The following is a 20,581-nucleotide window of genomic DNA, read 5'->3' on the forward strand; positions in this document are numbered from 1 at the left end:
GTAAAAAAAGGAGATAAGATATACTGATCATGATGGTGGAATATGACATTTTAACACCACACTCGGTTAAACAACAGAGTGCAGGTTTATTTTTATAAGCAAGTAGGCAGTCTAAAACAAATGAGTGTGAATATAAGTGTTGCATAAGTTGCTTAAAAATTATTAAAAATGAACAGCATGGAGATATACACTGTTTAAATGGACTCAAACATGACCTTTGGGTTTATTTGAGATGAATACCGATAGTTTAACAGACAAAATCCTCAAAATCATGTTGCTCTAAAAAAACAGTCCCAGACTGAGATTAAATGCTTAAAAGAAAAGGAACTTGGAGTCCAGCCAGTGTCTTGTCCATCACTCCTTAAAAAAGAACAAGGGGGAGACAACTGTTGTTGCTGTGTAGCCTAGACAAATTACTTTTAATGAACATGTAATTAATGGAAATAGACTCAACGGTTTCAAAGCAAACAACGATTCTAATTGATTTGCATTTCCCTTTTTTTGGGAGGGGGGGGGCGCTCCGATTCCCTTTGTCCGGCGTCTCTATTCTATTGATTACCCGCTATGTGTATCGCTGCGCATGTGTTTTCCTTCATTAAGAGATAACGGGTTCCTGACTACTCCCATCCCTGGGTTTAATGTTGCTTAATGTCTACTTTGTTCCCGTGTCATGTCGGAGGGCAGCTAGAATAATGAGAGAGTGGGTGGGCCGTGATTGGCTTGAACCAAGGCAATAGTGTGTAGGACACCGGCTGCAAGGGGATCAGTGGAGAGGTTAGAAAAGCAGAACCTTTTGGGCTGACTGAGACGCAGCATGTGGCCCCCGAGTCCGATTCACTCTCACTTAGGCTGCTGTTTTCTGTTAAACTGTCATTTTACTATCAACACCTGACACCCCTTTATTGAGCTGCCTGTCAGTCTGCCTGAGATGCCTGTTAGAGGCTTTTTAATGGTAAGTGCTTAACATAAATGTGCCTCCATACAGCATATAGCTGCTATTTGGGGATTAGGATATAACCCCCTTATTCTGTTGATTTCCGTTCATTTAGCCTGTAAATTGACCAAGTAAGAAATCACGTAGGCTGTATCCTACTGAGCAATTGAGCAGCCGGAATAACATACAGTGACAATTGGCCTAAAAAGAGAACTACCGCGTTGTGAACAGAATTGCATGTTAGCTAATTGTTAATTTAAGCGGCTCGCAGTGGCTAATTATGTCGGCACGGCCAAGCCATTTGCATGATGGACCAGCCACCTGCCTGAAGGCGCTGCCAGGGCAAACTATGTAATTACTGAGCAGCACTGGGGCAATTTTTGACTGTCGCCCCTTTTGTGTCACATGAATTCCTCGTAATGACATATTTCATTACGGGGCCAAATATCACCCCTCCTCCTGGTGGCTGAACAAAACATGGAAGTCTCAACAGGTCCTAATATACAGGGCCTATTTACATCCACCTCCACCCTGTGCTTGTATGAACCTGCAGTTATGTGCGCCTTTGCTGTGAGTAAAATGTGCATTTTCTCAGCTAAGCTCCATGTGTTGCTCGTGTTAAAATGGCCCTGGCCTTTTCTTAAAGTGATTGCAGCCTGAACTCATTAAATTGTCAAATGTCTAGCCTTTTGGATCTTGATTGCTTATTGTGTAGCAACATACATGGGATTTGTTTTGAGCCTGCACAGAGATGTACCCCTCTATTCACTCACACAGAAGAATGGACTGACTGGTGACCATTTTGGGTGGTTTGCTCAAGTTTCCCTACTTTACGGGGAGCATGTGCTTAGTTTTATTATTCACTTATTTTCCAATAACCTTACTATATTTCATTTTATACATGTAGCCTATTATGCTCATTGACCTAAACAAATAAAGAAGGAATATCTAACTAAATATAGATGTTTTGTGATATTTCTGGGTTTACATACAGGGGTATATCACTGTAGTATTTTTTATAATATTCACCGAATAATTCTTTATATTCAGATTGGCTCCCATAAAGTGCTCCCCAGTCTGTGGGTCCAAACAAAAACAATAGCATATGTCTTTTTTCAATCAAACACAATCAATAAATAAGAAGAGGCAAAACAAGCCAAATATGAATTGAAATGATTCTCTGGCATGATAGACTATACTAACAAACAAAACTGTCACAAATGTTCCAAAACAGCAATAATTTCTGTACGTTTTAAAAAAAAGTGAAAATCTATTTTTGACTGATTGTTAATTATTTGACCTGTTGAAGTGATATCCCATCTATAGACAAACTAAGTATTAGCAAGAACATTGCTACCACCAAATACATATAGTGTTGGCATTGTTCAGAACAAATTCATTCATTCTCACCCATTTAGTCATCGTATTTAGTTCAACATGATTCTCTCTCAGCTCCAAGGATGTTGGTGAAGTGCAGAACAAAGTTAAGTCGTCTGCATATAAATACATTTGCATTTTTAACAAATCATTTATTAAAAAAAAAGGAAACTAGAAGAGGACCCAAGCAACTCCCTTGTAGAACGCCGGCAGATATTTTTTTGGTCTCTGAAAAACTGCATTGGAAAATGTATACAATCTTGGCTTTGTCTTAGGATCATAAATCCATGGTGCCGTGTATTGTACTTGAGAGACCTTTTTTCTAAGTGGAGCATGCTCATAAAATGTTTTCATTATTTTTTCATAAGCAATACTTATATAATTGTTTGTGCTGTGAATCTTCATTCACACGAGTCAGCAGTACTTTCAGTAAACAATCGTAACTAAAGCAATCAAATTATGGTCAGCTCATGTGTGTTAGTAAAAAAATATGATTAATACAGACTGAAATATTAACATCATCCAGGAAAGAAGATCTACTTTACCTTATAAGTAAAAATGCCACACTGTAAACGTATCTTCATTACAAGTAAAGGTCCTGCCTTTTCCCTTACTTACTTAAAAGCAAGGACAAATAACTAAAGAAGTAAAAGGAGTCATCCTGCAGAGTGATTACAATTGGAGCATTATTAGTGAGGTATACTTTAATGTTGAAGGTTGGTTAAGGTGCAGCTCATTTTGACTACTGCTTATCATTTTAGTCTAGTTTAATCTGTGGATGTATGTGTTATATCCTATAATATGTTTTATGTTTATAATCTTAATTTGTAAAGTTAACTACAGCTGTCAAACGCATGTTGTGCCATAATAAATATTAGAATTAGAAGTATAAAGTAGTACAACATGTACTTGTTATTATCCATCACTGCTCTTAATATTACCTGCAACTTTTCTAGACCTTTCTTTCGAAGAAAAAAAGGTATTATATAATGTGTATATCTTAAGTGTCCTTGTGTTTATGGTATGCGGATCAATTTAAATTCACTTATAGGTCTTGCCATTTTGAAAAGAATAGCCTGGACTATTCAGACCTTCATTAAATGGAGACGTTATTGCTGCAGGCCTATAGAGTGAGCAGCGGGACCCGGGTCGGTCTGGAGGGTTTGGTGTTAACGGGGTTAGTGATGGCTCGTTGGTTTCTAAAGGACTCCTGCTGGTACTGTACACAGACATGACAACTCAGCTTTAGTCTGGTCTCCTTTAATTGGCATGTTTAATGGGCGCGCACACACACAAGCCGTGTCAAACATACGGTCCGCGGGCCGGATCCGGCCCGCCAGGGGGTCCAGTCTGGCCCGCGGGATAATTGTTAAAATTGCAGAAAAAAAAGAAAAGCTGAGCTGGGTCTCAAACCACTGATCCACTGATTGAAAAATGGGCACACTATCCATTGACCCAGAGTTGCAATTCATTAGACCACTGACATTACTACAGATATTGCCCAACTGCAAGGGAATCTGCAGAGGAGAGCCCAGGCAGATAAACAGTGGGCTGATGCCTGAATTTTTGGTCTTTATGTTTCTAGTTTATTGTAGAAATAACTTAAAAAAGGGTTTATCATCCAAAAACCTTCACCAATGATTTAAACATAGAGAAATATTGTCATTATGTATGCGTTAATATGCTGTGATTTTACTGGTCCGGCCCACTTGAGATCAAAATGGGCAGCATGAGGCCCCTTCACTAAAATGAGTTTGACATCCCTGCGCTATATAGTCTGTTATTAAAGCAACCCAAGACATTGTATGGAACATCCAGTTACTCCGCTTGAACAAAATTGTGTTGAAGATGTATTTACTGAAGTTGGGCTTATGCTGCCGGGGGGTTTGTGGTCAAACAAATATGCTTTTAAAATAATTTAAAACAGATGTTGTTTTTAGCAGGAAATACAAAGGTTTCTCCCATTTAGGCCATTATGGGATACATGAGGTGGGAGCCCTGTAGCCTTTATACAGTAAATTTCACTGGAATAAGTTGATTGAGATGCGTGAAAGCAGGCTTTCTGAAGGCCACTTTTTGAGAGATAGTGAAACTAATGGACCATCAGTGATACTAGATGGTTTGGTAAAAATATGTTTTTGGCCATGATGCAAGTAGAATTTTTTTTTAGGTGAATTTTTCAAGAACTTGAAAGAAAATGTACTTTTTCTATTTGGACTAAACCAAAACATCACACTTTTGAAGATGTGAAGTACAAAGCCATCCAGGCAACGTTATGCTTCATTAATCTCCATCAAACAGGGTCTAACATCCAGTGAAGTGTTCCGTCTTGTTGTTAAACCCATGATTTGTATGCTCCTGGTGCCTGATGCTTGCCATAACACAATGTTCAATAAAAACATTAACTTAAACTCAGGCAGAGATTATAACCAAAAACCAACATTAGCCGTTGCCCTCATTTCACCCTGCATAGGTATAATCCTACTTGTGATCTTTTCAACAAATTCAAACTCTAATTTTAAGTAATCTAGCCTTTACCTTAATCTGAAACTCAGATTGTGACATTTAAAGACAAAACGGCAGAAATGTTGAAATAATTGATGAGAATGAACGTAATTGTATTAGTTGGATAGAAATAGGGTAGTTGTTAATTAGTTTAGAGGAAAAGAGCCAGTCGACAACGGACTGAAAGGGGTTGACGATCACTTCCAACTCTATGACCTCACTGAGCAGATATGACTTTATGTACATAAATTATTATTATCTTCATTTGAGGTACAACTGTTTAGTGAAATATATATATTTATGTTTTAGTTGAAATAGCTTCAGACTGTTTTTTTATCAATGTTGACTCAAATTAACTCACAACTGATTTGTAAGTGTCCTTGTTTTTGAACCAATGGGAGGCTATGCTATCCTCAATATAGCCCAAAACACAAACATTGCGTTCCAACGGAGCGCAATGCTAGCCCTATATTTTGCTAACCAATTTAAAATCTAACATATTTTTAAAGAAATGTGCATTTGTAGTTTTATTTTAAATCTTACTTTACCATTAAAGTGTGTGCATTAAAAATGTTTGCGATCAAGGAATCTTTGGGCAAACGGAAATGGGTAAAGATGGCACGAACTGACCAGAGCTCAAATGCTGACAATATATTGTTTTTTTTTTAATCACAACACAAAAAGAACAATTTACAATTTAAAAAAACATGTTTTCTTAATGGTTAGTTTTTAAGGTTCCAAGAGTTTCAGGAAACAGTCTGTGTCACTTGTACCGACCTGTGATTCATTCAATTTGGTGCCACAGGGATCAGTTTGTGGATCAGTTGTTTTATATATGTTTTCCCCTCTCTATGCAGTTGTTATTCCATCTTTACTCTTGATTTTGTTTCTTCATTTTATGTCAAGTAAATCAACTTTTCAAAAAGCTGCATTTGTATTTGAATGTGTTGTATCATGATGTAACTGCTAAGCCACCATTTAAGCAATCCAATCACATTTGAGGACTTGATTTAAATCTGACTCAGACAACCCCACACATGTTCTGTTTCCCTCAGAATTACATCACATGACTAAAGTTTAAGACATGTCTAATGTCTGTTTCACTGTTACTTCAAATTATATGATACCCTCCTTAAAACCTGATTCTTAAATGATACTCTCTGGCCTTCAAAACTTCCAAATCAAAATGGAAAAACAGTTATAGGTGAGCAGAGGGGGTTAGACAGCTAATTAGGTTTGTTTGTTTTAAATGAGAAACGCAATTACATCAACATCAGAGAAAAGATTAAAGTTCTTCAAAAGAATGTCAGAGGTGTCTTTGCCATTTCAGGCTTTTGGTGTTACTTAAAGTAATCAGGAAAAGGTGTGCGAGCTAATTTTGCACAAAAATTAAGTAATTAAGAATCATAAGCGTTAATACCTGATGGTTCATAAAGGCTAAAATCTCCAAGAATATGCTATAATATTTGAGTTTGGTTGTGATATCTATCAATCAATCAATCTATCTATCTATCTATCTATCTATCTATCTATCTATCTATCTATCTATCTATCTATCTATCTATAATTAAATAGCTATATATACGAATATATATATATATATATATATGTATATATATATATATATATATATATATATATATATATATATATATATATATATATATATATATATATATATATATATATATATATATATATACATATATATATGTTTTCTTCCATTGTGAATATTAACTAAAGAAACTGCTCAGCATCGAGTCTGAAGGATGCATGATCAACCCCAGTCTTCCAGGAAAAAAAGAAAATAATCCTGCTGTCCAGTATGATTTTGTGAAGGGTGTCAAACCGCAAACTGATAAACAGGTCTATTTACAAGTTTTCTGTCTTTTTTTGTTGGCGGAGGATGGGAGGGCATGAAGTCCACTATTGAATTGTGAAATCTTGTGATTTGTGCCGTTTCTCCACCCCAGCAGTATTATTAAAATGAAGATAAATTGCAGCCACTCCCAGAGAGGTTTTATTCGAAAGAAACAAAGCCAAATGAACACCAAAGATGTATAAAATGTGCTTTGTTCATCAGAGGGAGATAGGTGAGAAAGGATTCCACTCAGCAAGCTCTGAATGCTGCATTTCATGCCTGCAACAATTATGCTGAAAGGTCAAGTATTACAGCATCTTGTGCTCCGCTTTGCATGCAAAGTATTTCAGCTCACAAATGACCCTCGTTTGCGCTCTTTTAACAATGGCTTGAAGAAGCAGATAAACGTAGGACAATTAAAGATTTTTGCTGCTAGCTGACAATAACATTTACCAAAGGGGATGATTGCAGTTGCCGAGTAATTGTCCTATTTGTGATACACGTGAATGCTTTGGCCTGCAGCTATGAAATGTTTAGGAATTAAGAAAGAGGAACGAGAGCGTCTGTGTTTTAAAATAAGAAAAAGTAAGCTATTTTTTTATATTCTCGAAACAAGGTTATTGGAAAACTGTCTTGAGAATTTTTTTTAATTATATTGCTCGTCTTTGTGCTGTTTTCTATGTATTTCAGAACCATGGACAGCACCCAAGTCCGCCTCATGCATCTTCAATACAAATAACGTTACAAAGCCCACAAAACATTTTAAAAAATGTGAATAATAAAAAAATTGAAGAAACCACGTTTAAATTAACTGCTAGCAGTTTTCAATTTGTAATATATCTGTTATGTTTAGTTGTTGTTTATCAGGGCGTCTACTTAATTACAGCGCCGAGTTAATGACACACACGTGCGCGTGATATCCTCCTCATCATCCATAGGAAGAAATATCAGAAAATCATCTTTCTACGTTCGCTTCAAAGAAATCAACGAAATCGCCGTTGTTTTGTCTTTCTTGTATTATTATTATATTTTACTTTTGTTTATTAAATTTGGTCAGTTGTGGATATATTCTCGTTCTCAAGTGCATTATTAATGTTTTATTCAGTCTTACAAATTTAAGTCTGAAAACTCTGACTCTTGTTTTGGATGAGCCAATCATTAGTACTGCACACACGCAACACTGCAAACATATCCATCCTCGAGTGATTTAATAATTTAAGATATGCAGTATCCTGTGAAATGTACACGCCCACAAACTGCACCAAGTGACAATTTAGAACATTTCCCTAAAAACCGAGAAAAACCCTTTCAACATATCTACAAATTATAATTTTCATTTAGAAAAAAGTACGATTTTGAAAGTGATATCATGACTAAATCATGATTATTTGTTGAGACGGAGTTTAGTTAGCAAACACCGTCAATTAAACATCTAATAAACGACATAATGTACTTTGCTTTCACTTGTTGACGCCACTACAGACGCAAATCAACTCTCGTGGAATGTATTGCATGCCTCCATTTTAAGACGCACATATATTTGATATCCATGTCATGCTCCATGTCATCCAAAAGTGATACTGAAGCTAAATAGGCGAACAAAATTCAACAGCTAGTCGCTAACTCAAATATGATTACCTTGAGATTAGGGACTAATTGCTCGGGGTTCATGGAGACCAGGCCACCATAAAGCCAGGAGGACTTGGGAGTTGCACTGTGGGTTTCTACAAAAGGGAGCGATGAGAGCACACACGCTTCCAACAAGTAATTCTCAACAGCTACAAGCTGCGCACAAAGACCACACACCGCGCCAAAGACATGTTAATGTAATCCCAAAGTTCTCACTTTTATCCCCAACAAAACCATTTCTCCAAAATGCCCAATAGAAGATAGTTTCTGATGCTGGTAAGATTTCACTTAAAAGTCTCCAAAAGGGCTTTTGGATAGGATTGTTGGCTGGTGTCCTAAAACCTCTGCTGCTGCTGCCTTAAAGGGATACACGCCAATTAGAAAAGGCTGCTTTGGTGGGAAATCGCATCTTTTATATAACCAAAATGTGCCAACATATTTTTTTTTTAAAGATACATGTCTGAAAATAAAAGCGAGAGTTGCCTGACAGTATTCACTCGAGTAAAAAGTCATAGTGACTAAAACCAAAGATCTGAGTTTTTCCTCAAAAGAGTTAGACATATTTAATATCAACATAAGGATAACCAGATACGGAATATATATGTCCTATTTATTTACAACATAGTATATTATAGTTATGGATGAAAAGGCAAACAGATAATAAGCCCACTAAATCAGTGTTCCATGTAAAAGTCAGGTATATAAACGAGGCCAGAGGGCTATTTTTTAGAAAACATGCACCTTAAACTTTTTTTTATCTGTAGCCTAACTGGTTGCCATTTTTGTAACAGTTTTTTGGGGTCAGCCGATTATGGGCTTATTTCCGTTCCTATTTTAAACTTGAATTATAATTCAAATAATTATAAATCGTTTTGGACAAATCTGGAACAAAGAAGATACCACATCGCCTATGAATAGCTCACGCGTTTACAAAATTGGGCTATGCATGTCCAGAACGTATCATTGATCTCAAACCGACAACCATCCGGAATCAATGTAGATATATGTTTATAAAAGGTATACGCTTCAAAACGTGTTAAATAAAACGATGGAAACCTTTTTCTTTTCTTTTTTTAAATCAAGACAAAACACTTTGGCCTGTAAAAAAAAGGTCAATAAATATAAATTCATTCAGGTTGGATTGCATCTTATTCAGACCAAAACTATTGGAAATTATAGCCATAGGACCCGAGACAACACTGGGCTGACAGCAACTTATTTTCTGCCGTAATCGAAAATCACCTGTCGTTACCTCCGTCGCTTAGCAACCACACTGTTTACTGTTAATACCTATAGCGCTATTAGGTGGCGGGAGAATAGTCCCTAATGATTATTATAGCCTTCATTTACAGAGCCTATAATTTAGAGAGGAGGAAAAAAAAGAAAAAAGACTGCTCGTGTGTTTTCATTATTGCGGTCGTTTAAAAAGCACATAGGAAATATCAAACAGCCTAAAATACTGTCTAATCTCGCAGAAATGTTTGGGCTGGTTTGTTATTGACACCGGACAAAAACAGCCCTTTCTCCGTTTCCTTTCAATGCCCCTGATTGATTATTGATCAAACAGCTGATAGTTCGGCCTCGCGAGTTATTTGAGAAGAACAGCGCGCTGTTTGGTCAGGGACCTCATCGATAAGCTGTTCTTTAAACAGCGGGTTGCGTTTGATGTCGTGCAGCAGAAAGACCTCACATTTGTGACTCACGCGGTCAAACACGGAGAGAGAGAAAAGAAAACAGCTCATAAAGGCTCCATTTGCTCTGCAGGGCACGCTCGTGTGAGCTTTAGCCCGGGACGATAAGGCAGAGCCTGCGGGGTGTGATTTATCAGAGAATAAAACAGAAAAATAGGCTCCGGCATTAAATTGGCATGTCAAAATAAGAGCCCGAGTGTTGATATAGTTTTTAGTCCTGTCAGTTTGCCAAAACTCAACCTGGATGTCTGGTTTCATTCTCTCCCAATACGCATATTAATTAATAGATTCCTAAACAAATGACAATAATAGAAAAATAGAAAACGAGCAAATAATAATAATAACAATACCGCACTGGTTTCATTTTTGCTCTACTGACTTTTTTCCCAAAAGGAATATTTCCGTTGGACATATTTCACAAAAGCTTAACTGTCTGGTTTCCATAATTTATTAATAGGACTGTTTTGTAGTAAGTCAAATATCTATATAAGTTACAAAGAAATAAAACGTACAAATACCAATGAAACGACAACAAACCGGCAAATGGCGTCAAAAACGTTGTACAACAGATAGCTAAAATTCAAACCTTTTACAGAAATATACAAGCTATATCTACGGCTTACATTAAATTCTATATAAATCAGAGTCATGTGTGTTTGCGAGGGGAAATTTAACAGCACCCATATACAACAGCTTCCCTCCTCGGGTTCACTTTCTCCGAACTACTGCGGCCTACGTGACTGCTGATTCGTCTTTTGTTTCAATATAATTTACATAAATAAATCCCAAGACTTCCGCAGTTTCTGGTCAAGAGTGTTTTCCCCCTCCTTCCTTCCATATTAGTCCCACTTCCTTCCAAAAAGGTGAAAATTCAAGAAGAGCTGCACCGATTTCACTCGGCTATTGTTCCGATGCGCACATTTACAGTAAAAATATTCTGTTTTTGTGTTGTTCTTTAAATATAAGAATCGGTTAAAATCGCCGGCGCTTCTTGTCACCACGTCCTGCCGTACAACAGGGCGGAACACTGCAGGGCCGAGCCGTACTCTGCGCCGGGGGAGTTGAGGTGAGAGAGGCCGGCCACCTGGCTCTGCAGGGACGGCGGGCTGGAGGAGTGCGGCGCCAGATCTGGAGAGTGCCCCGTGCTGCCCACCTGCTGGCTCTGGTGCTGCCCGAGGCCGGACGTGTTGTTGGACATGAGCATGACGTTGCCCCCTTGCTGGTGGAGGCTCTGTGCGGAAGGTGTGGGCGTGTGGCCGCTGCCCTGACACGGCTTGCCGTCCTTCACCAGCACCGGCACGGCCACCCTCCGCGGGGACTGCTGCTGCTGCTGGCAGGAGCCGCTGTCCTGCTGCATCTGCTGCTGGGACACTTTGTCCTTCGCCTGCCTCTTCATCTTATACCGGTGGTTCTGAAACCAGATTTTCACCTGCGTCGGGGTGAGGTGGATCATACTTGCCAGGTGTTCCCTCTCCGGCGCCGACAGGTATTTCTGCTGCTTGAAGCGCCGCTCCAGCTCGTAGACCTGCGCCTGGGAGAACAGCACCCGTCTCTTTCTCCTCGGGGTGCTAGACAGAGAGCCCATGCCTTTGCCCACGTCCGCCAGGGAGCTGAGGCTGCCCATGCTGCCCATGTTCATGCCCGACGACGAGCCCATGAAGCGAGAAACTGAGGAGGGAAAAAACAATCATACTTTAAAAAACTGCTGATTTTAGCAACAATAATGCACACATCATTCAGTTTTTAAGCAGAAAGCATCATAGTAAATTGGCTTTGAGAGCTAAGATGAGTTGATGTTTTAATGGATGAAAGTTATACTGTGGCATTAATGCAACTACAAGCCTGATATTTAGTTCCATGACTCAATATAGTAAAATAATAATAAAAAAGTCAATTTCATACATTAGCAAACTGTACCAACTAAATCTCTGAGCTCAAATTGACTGAGAGTAGATTATTATTGGTTTAATGTGATCACGTATTCAATATGAAATGAGAAAATTTTTGGCACTTTTTTTCTGGATGTTTCACACCGTGGATGAAATGCATGCTCTCGCTTTATCTTTTCCCTCCCAATAATAAAAGCAAAACCTAGCGTGTGATATAGAGCAGTGCCCGCTATGGCGCTATGGCACAAGCTCTACAATACAGTATAATACCGGCGCATGCACTCAAAAACCGCTTTCCAACATTTCCTCCACACAACTCAGAGCTGGAGTCAGAAAACAGGTGCAGGCTACTCACTGCTGGAGAAGCGCGGGTCTGGGTTGGCTCCGTACCAGCCGGTGGCCGCGGTGCTGCCCCTCATGCCGTCCTGGTAGGACGGCAGGTCGCCCATGTTACCCAGGTTGCCGTTACAGTAGCCTCCCATGGCCGAGTGCGACAGCTGGGAAACACCTGCCGCAGTCATGTGGTAAGCCGCAGACACAGTCCCATTATGGCCCATATGGTGCTGCTGCATCGCCGCCTGAGAGACCTGCGGCTGCCGGTAAGAAGTGAGAGGTGCCCCCAAGTTGTTATTCTCCATACTTACTTTCTTATAGCTCTCCTCAAGGGGACTCAAGATATCGGAAACAGAAAAAGGAGTCGTATGCTTAGGGCTCATCGACATTGTTCTGTGGCTGGAGAGGGAGAAATTAGAAGGCAAGGCAATCTCTCCTTCTCTTCTATTTTTTTTTTTTTTTGGCCAAAGCCCCTCTGGTTCCTGTTGTCTCAACGTCGATCCTGCTAGATGAACACGTAGGAGAGCGCCTCAAGTCCGCCTTAATTGGATTGAGTGGGAGCTCGGTGCTGGCTTTGGTTTGTTTTAGCTGGCTGCCAGGTTTAAGGCTACCATCAGAGGCGGGGCATCGGCAACAATACAACACAGCTCTAGCCTCCTTTTCGTCGAGCGCAATTTCACTTACAAGACATGTGCTCCCCTCCCACTAACAATAACATAAGCGCTGCACATGATCATAAATGTTCGTCCCCGCGTGCTGCGTGCATGCGCGCGCGCTGTCCGGCCTCGCTGCGGCTGCTGCATTTGGGGTCTGCGACTTGTTGCTGCCGCTGATGAACACACCGTGCAGTGCACCTTGGGACTGCACTGACCACAATACACTTTATTAACTGTAGTGATGTTTACGAGGGCCTCTTGATGAAAGGAGGCCTATATGGACTTGAGAGTTGGAGAACCACTCCTCAGTTGAACTACTGACTTTTAATGGCCATGAGAGGCCTCCAGTGATTGCAGGATTGTTTGTGTTATGCCTTATCGTACTCAGACATGCAAAAGTGCACTTGCGGGGAGGGAAATTGACTGATACTGATAAGTAAATAAATACACATCCGCGTGTTAAGTGCCTGCGTAAATGATTAACCCCCGTCGTTTTTCTTCTTCTTCTTCTTCTTTTGATATCATTGGACGCAAGCAGCGTGTTACCTATATTCGGATGCACACACTCGTCTAGAAGACCCAGGGAGAAAACAAAAAACAAAAACAAAATAGAGTCTGGAGGAGGCGAGGCTCTCGTGTGGCGTTAACGGCGTTCAATGACTCTTCTCCTGCAGCACAACGCCAGGTAGCCCTCAGGAGCGTCTCGCCTTAATGCTCAAGGAGCCATAACTGTTTGGCTCACTCATATCTCATTTTTAAAATGTGACACATGGAGCACACGAAAAGATTTTGGCTTCATCCAACCAGCTTTGAAGTCAAGGAATTGTGCGTAAAAGTTAACTTTTACGCACGGGGACTTTTCTGTCATTCTTTTTTTATTAGGAATTTTACTTTATTATTATTATTTATTTTGTATCAAACCTGAGTACCTACTCTCAGAGCAATTGTTTCTTCTTCTTCTCATATTTGTATTGAAAGTCTAATTTCTACTAGTTTTTCTTCGTTTTAAAGATGTGCATAATATTATTTGCATGTGCATGAAACAACACATACTTTGACATGCGTGTCAATATTGCAACGTAAAGCAATACAGTACAATTCAAGTTATTATTATTCGGCTATACCTGTGTATCCTTCCAGCTGCATTTTAGGCACAACATTTTAAACATTCTACGTGAGAAAATAAGCAGAATTAAAATGGACACAATAACTTCTAACTTACACAATCTGTTGATGTCAGGATCATAGCGCAGCTGGACCTGTGGCTACAATACAAATAACAAAAAATAAGAAGTATTAGTAATATATTTGGAGTTTGTAAAGGTCTCGCCGGTGTAACGTCAGTCCCGCGGCAGCAGCAGCTCCTGACAGAAGAAGTCTGCGCCTGCAGCTCGAGCCGATGTCTCCTTAAAGGAATTAAAGAAACACAGCGTCTTCTGGTGGCAGAAAAAAAAACGGGAGGGGTTGGGATCAGTCGCCCCCCCCCCCCCCCCCCCCCCCCCCGCAACCCCCCCCCCCCCCCCCCCCCCCCATATAAACACATGTTCCTTGTTTCATTTATAGACTTTTCAAACCATTATCAAAATAAAATTGTCTTTAAAGCTCGAAGGAATGCGGATGCACCTTCAGCTGTCACACTACCAGCTCAGTGCTGCGGTGACGTGCACATCACTGACAGTGTGTTGCGCGGATCACCAGCCGCAGTTTCACGGCTATACCTGCACACTAATGCAGGATAGTATGTCCAATATTTCCAGAGGTGCACAATTATCTTTAATGAAGCAATATCATCATATAGTCCGAGGCTAAATATTGCAGTAAATATTACATTGTTCGGATGATAACTGCATAATTAGGCCATATAATCGCAGCATTTAAAATTACAGCATGTTTCTGCATCCAAGGTAAATCTTGCTTGTGCCATGCCTTAAGGAATTTCACAAGATATTCTTAATCATCTAAATCAGTACCTTTCCCCTATTCTGGCACAGGGCTATTATGGGCAATTAGCGATAATTAGTCCAAATGTTCCGGCTAATTCCTCCGAATAATGAGGACACTGAAGTGGCGGGTATGAGGTTATAGCGAGCCTTTGTTACCGAGGCTTCACGTGGTTGTTTGTGAACTGATTGGTGTAATGCAGAGAACAACTTCAGACGGGGAAACATACAACAAAAGTTAGTATTATTATTTAACATAGAAAAAGTAGTTTCTTATAAAAGGATAGGACATCCAATGCCAAGTTGTGCCCCCATGATGTCACACACAAGCTACAGCAACACTGGAGAAACATATGCAGCCCAATACGAATAAGTCACTATATGCACATCGATATGAATACATGTCTCTCTCAAGTGCAAACACGTATCTGTATATCCGCTAATGGGCCGCATATTTATCTCAAAAGTTATATAAAAACTAAGCACAAGTATTTCCATTGCACATATCTCATTCTCCACTGGTATTCAACATAAACATGTTATATTTAGGCTATATGTTTCCTTAGAAAACATGGAACATCTGAGGTCCACTTTAAAATAAATAGTCTGCTAACCTCCAGGCCTGCATGCTATCCTGTATCCCCAAAACAGATCATATTAAATCTAATTATAACATACGGTAATAATGGCCGCCTCTTGCTCCAACACCATTGGCTCCACTGAGGGTTTTTTTTCCCTCAAAACTTTTTCCTGACTTTTTCCTGTTTTGACTCATACATTCTGTCAACTCTAACAACTGTTGTTCTACCAGGAAACAAAAAGACACGCGGAGAAGGAGATGCCATGAAGAAAGAAAAGCATCACCATCTACACGCTACCTTAATTAATCTGTGAACCTGTGAGGTCAGATTAGTTAATGGCTAATAAACCAGTTATCCAATCACCTCTCATCAGAACCGGGTTATAACGTGCAGATCTATGCCGCAGACATGCCAAAATAAACATTCATCTGTGTCTCTGACCCTCCATCACTGCACAATGTGGGCTACATCACAAAGGGGGAAACTGGACTCATTAGAAATACTTGAGGGCAAATACTGACGCAAGACGTCACGACACGCAGGATCACGTCACTGCGGGCGGCCATCTTTCTGCAGAGTGTAGTATGGAGATTCAGAGAGTTTTCTATGAAGCCGGCGGGTTTTTTTCTTCTTCTTAGTGCAGCACGGCCTCTAGTGGGTCCCCGGCGGCCTTCACCCAAAGACCCGACACACGCCGCTTGGTCACGTTTACTGCAGGTGGTGAGAAACGATACGGGGTGTTAGTGCGCCATCTAGTGGACATCTGCATCATAACGACATAGAGACCTGCTCACAAGTATTAAGATAGCAAAGATGTCAGCGTGTCACCACAATTAACGGCTTAAATATTATAATTCTGAGAGTTCACGAACTTTTATTAAACAATACATTTAATTTATTTCATGTTATATTCTATATTATTGTTCTGTACTAATCTATAACTACATTTGACCTTTTACCAGATCTTGTATCCCAAGACATAACATCGTTATATACATGTTTTTAATGTAATAAAACATGTAACTAGGTTGTATTACATTATATACTAGATCATATTATATAATAATACAGACACACTAACTTTCATTACTTCATTATGTTATATATGAGTCTGGTGTACGCTGTTATATCTTGCTGATATAGTCACATCCCACCAGTGCCACTTTTGCCTTTTGTTGTTCTTGTATATTTAATATAATATATACTATACTATATATATATACTGCAACCACATTAGCGTAGCGACACCTTTTGTCTGACCTTTGACCTTTGAAGAAATATACACAAAAACTCCCAATGCTCTTAACTTTTTAAAGATGTGTCACAACTTGACACCATCTTCATCTACCAGCATCAGTTGGCCTGAGCTGAGACACAGAACATAAGATCATGCATTATATCAATAACCTTTAACTTTAATGTTAAATACCAGTTACTTCTGGGGCACAAATATGTGTTTTCCACATCACTGCCATCAAATAGTTCTCAACAAAGTCATTGATTGATGGAAGATGGAAGATTCTGTATTTTGTCAATGAGGGAGAAGAAGTTCATGAGCTTTTAAGACATTCTTGCAAGATGATTTCTCTTTTTTGTAGGAAAAATATATATATATACATTAGGAGTCAAATTATTCTCAAAATGTGTCTTCAAGGTGTTGCACGTTTAATCAGAAGTGTCGACTATAAAACACAACTGTCAGTTGTCTTAATGAAGCTGATAATGTTGTTTTCTTTCTGATTCACCTTGTTAAAAATTGCAAATGTTAACCTTTATTGATAACTACAATCATTAAAAGTTGGTATTCTTAACTGTAGCTCCCTGCAGAGGTTCCCAATTGGAGCATGACCCCTGGAGGATCCACATGATCAAGGTATTGATATTTTCTTAATTTCGTCCGATGTCTCTCTTGTGAGATATCAGATACTTTCCCCTCTTCTGTCCTCTAAACGGTTTCACAATAAAACACTAAAAGAAAAGCTAAATCACAGTTTAGTTGAGCTAGTAGAACAATCACATGCAAACTGTGAAGAGAAGAAACAGAAGAACAGAAGAAATATTTCTTTAAACTTAAAAAATATTGGGAACTTGTTCATTGTATGAATATTCACCTGACTTTTTAAATGCCTCGGACATCACTGACTTAACGTTCAAATAAATAAATGAAATGATATAACTTCATTTAAAAATGAATGAAAATTGCGAGAAATACCCAAAAAGAACAACAGAAATCTGGAGAGACTTGATTTTAAAATGTTACAGTGATCATATTGAGTTGCATTGAAGCTCTGCAAAAAAATCAATGCATTTGGTCATCTCGATCACGTTTGAAAACTGTGCGAGTCATATCAAATTTAAACTATACTACCAGTGGACAAAAATGTTGAGCGAGACAAGAAGCCAGGTTGAGTATTTAAACTGTTATATTTTGTGAACATTGGCTCCTATACTGGATGTTTTTAGACATCCATACCGTCTGCAAATGAACAAATATAAGAAACAGAGATGTCAAAGGCCGGTATTTGGGGCTTTTACTGTTTGAAATACATACATGTAACAGCAAAAAGCTTGCAGATGAATGATGTGCTCAAATTTGAAAAATAGAATCAACTCCCTCTAACTCTGAGGGCCATTATGACCTAATATGCGTTACATGTGATCTGCAACGACTTAACACAACTCCTCCTGTGGCCTCGTTTATGTGGACCTTATAACTTTCCTAAAGGGGCCCCTGGGCCGGCCAGTGAGTAAAACTATAGGATGGGCAGGCTAATACAAACCCATCCTTTTCAGACAATTCCTCTGACCAACTTAAAAAACCAATGGCAACCTCCAAAAGCCTGTCTTTGTCACCCTTAAACCCCAAGATGCTCTAAAACACCATTGTGCAGTTAAACCTCATAAATTTGTCGCAGGGACTGATTAAACATCACGGGAATTGAAACACTAAAGATTTTGTCTCGGTCCCTTTTGGATGAGGGACAATGGTCCATTCACGGGGAGACACGCAGACAAAAAGAGTGTTTAAGGGGAGATGCAGCGAGCTGAGGGGTTCAGCCAGTCCCCTCCATATGTGATACAAGGTGGCCTCAGTGAGGGGGACAAAGGACCAGGTGACAGGGACGATGGGCTGCAGGGTCACAGGACGAGCAAACAACATTATAGGGGGCGTGAAAGCAGAAGACCCCCCTCGTCACTGATGAAATACTGACACGATTTTAAACACTGAGGCATATTTTTTCATGCTGAAATATTTAAATTTGAGCAAAGACGGCTAATTTTAAAAGTGTGATTTTTACGCTTTGAGAATATGATCAAGGGCCAGCATTTCTATGAATCTGTGATCACTGGAGGTCCCTGTTGGGGATAAACAGCACGCATTACACATCAACACTTAATTGTGTTGCAAACATAATGTGTCTTGTAATAAACAGCTAAATGTCAACATAAACTCTTCTTTTCCAAAAAAAGAAAACCATCTTGCTCCTTAACTGCACCTGTCTTATCTAGTAAAATATTGATGATTAAAGCTGGAAGATATTCATCATCCAGATTTAATTTAGAGCCTGTTGCACCCTTTAAAAAATCATATCCTCTTCAAACCAGTACACAAACCAAGATCCCCACATAAAGCCTGAGTGTAACAGCCATACTGATCCCACTGGCCTCAGAATAACAAAAGTGAATTGTATAAAAGTGAAAAACAGCCCAGACAACAACAGGGTGCTGTGGTGAAAGAGGCTGTGATGTTTACTGGGCATTCTTATGCTTAACCAAAGCCAGTCCTTTTTAGAAGCCATGTTTGCTCAGCTTTTGGGTGCATAATTAGTTTTTTAACATTATAAAAGCCTCCAAGCTCCTGTCATGACCTGCTACATATTTAGCATTCTACAAATGAAATATGTTTTGGACCGTATTAGATTTGAAAAGCATTTAACATAATTAGAACTGTAATTGATTATTTTGGGAGAAGTAAAGCAAGATGGTAAACTTAACTTAAACATTACAAATTAAATAGATTTATTTTGATAGATTTTTGTTTGTTTATTTGCAGAAAGAAACTGAGGCTAAACTTGAAAATAAGCACATTACAAAGTCAGATGTATGATTCAAAATATGAGAAACTTTTTATTAATAATTTCGTTCACAAAAAGAAAGTTTAAACAGTTAAACCCTTTGAAGAAAGTCTCCTCAAAGACAACAAATAATAATACTTTTTCCTCCATTCAGGCTAATAGTGGCTTATCTTCTATCAGTCTACTGTAAGTCATGTATACAAATATAATGTTTCAATCAACAACTTCACTCACAAATACATTATCTCACTGGATAATTAAAAATCGAGCGGCTACACCAGCAGGCCCGAGTTTGAGATAATATTATCAGCATTTAAAAAAAAAGGTAAAATATCAAAATAAAATGTGCAAAATATACTTCGTTCTATAGTGAAAAACTAAATGTTTAAGTTGCTCGAAATTTTGCAAAACATTCAGAAAACATTTGATGCAATTCTAAATGAGTTTGTGCATTGAGTGAGGCCTTCACTTGAAAGAGTTAAAGTGGACCGAGTCGCTCCAAAAGTCTCTCCAGGCGAATCTGGAGGCCGCCGCGGTGGGAAAGTGCTGGTGGTACCGAGGAGGAAGCGCGAGGGAGGACGGGTGCTGAAGAGACGGGTAGGCTAAGGGAAAAGGAATGGCCTGAGAAGGATGCAAACAGCCAGCTTTCTCCGTGTCAAGTAAGCAGGTGTGAAACGGTTTCCCGTCCCGGACCAGGATCGGAACCACGACCCGGCGCAGCACCGGAGGATGCGGTATCTCCAAGTCGTGCAGCGCTCCCTCGGCTCGGCCTCTCTTCATCTTGTAGCGGTGGTTCTGGAACCAGATCTTCACCTGGGTCGGGGTCAGGCTGAGGAGCCGGGCCAGCTGCTCCCTCTCCGGGCCGGACAGGTAACGCTGCTGGCGGAAGCGCCTCTCCAGCTCCAGGGTCTGGGCCTTGGAGAACAACACCCGGCGCTTCTTGCTCTTCTTGCTCTTGTCGGGCTCCGAGTCCAGGGACGAGTCGTCCGCTTTGGTCGAGTCCGGGGAGGCCTCGAGATTCCCTTCGTCAGATGCTGCAGGGATAAATCATGCGGATTAGTCCAAATTCATATAGAAATATTACGATAATACGCATATATATATATATA

At 39.6% G+C, this 20,581-nt stretch overlaps 2 protein-coding genes across 2 annotated transcripts in view; both read right to left on the reverse strand.

Annotated features, from left to right (window-relative positions):
* Positions 1 to 10,991: 10,991 nt before the first annotated feature.
* On the reverse strand, positions 10,992 to 12,608 carry nkx2.1 (NK2 homeobox 1; the record flags this gene model as incomplete). Its single annotated transcript, XM_079219268.1, has 2 exons — positions 10,992 to 11,665; positions 12,242 to 12,608. 2 exons carry the CDS (start codon positions 12,606 to 12,608, stop codon positions 10,992 to 10,994), a joined length of 1,041 nt encoding a protein of 346 aa, XP_079075394.1.
* Positions 12,609 to 19,937: 7,329 nt separating this feature from the next.
* Positions 19,938 to 20,581, reverse strand: part of nkx2.9 (NK2 transcription factor related, locus 9) — a gene marked incomplete at both ends in the record, with an annotated part of 1,172 nt that continues 528 nt past the window's right edge. Inside the window, one exon of the mRNA XM_079223589.1 lies at positions 19,938 to 20,506. Coding sequence (XP_079079715.1) covers positions 19,938 to 20,506 — 569 coding nt within the window. The remainder of the gene's footprint in view (positions 20,507 to 20,581) is intronic.

Source organism: Taurulus bubalis, assembly GCF_910589615.1.
Source record: "Taurulus bubalis genome assembly, chromosome: 1".
Classification (NCBI taxonomy): domain Eukaryota; kingdom Metazoa; phylum Chordata; class Actinopteri; order Perciformes; family Cottidae; genus Taurulus; species Taurulus bubalis.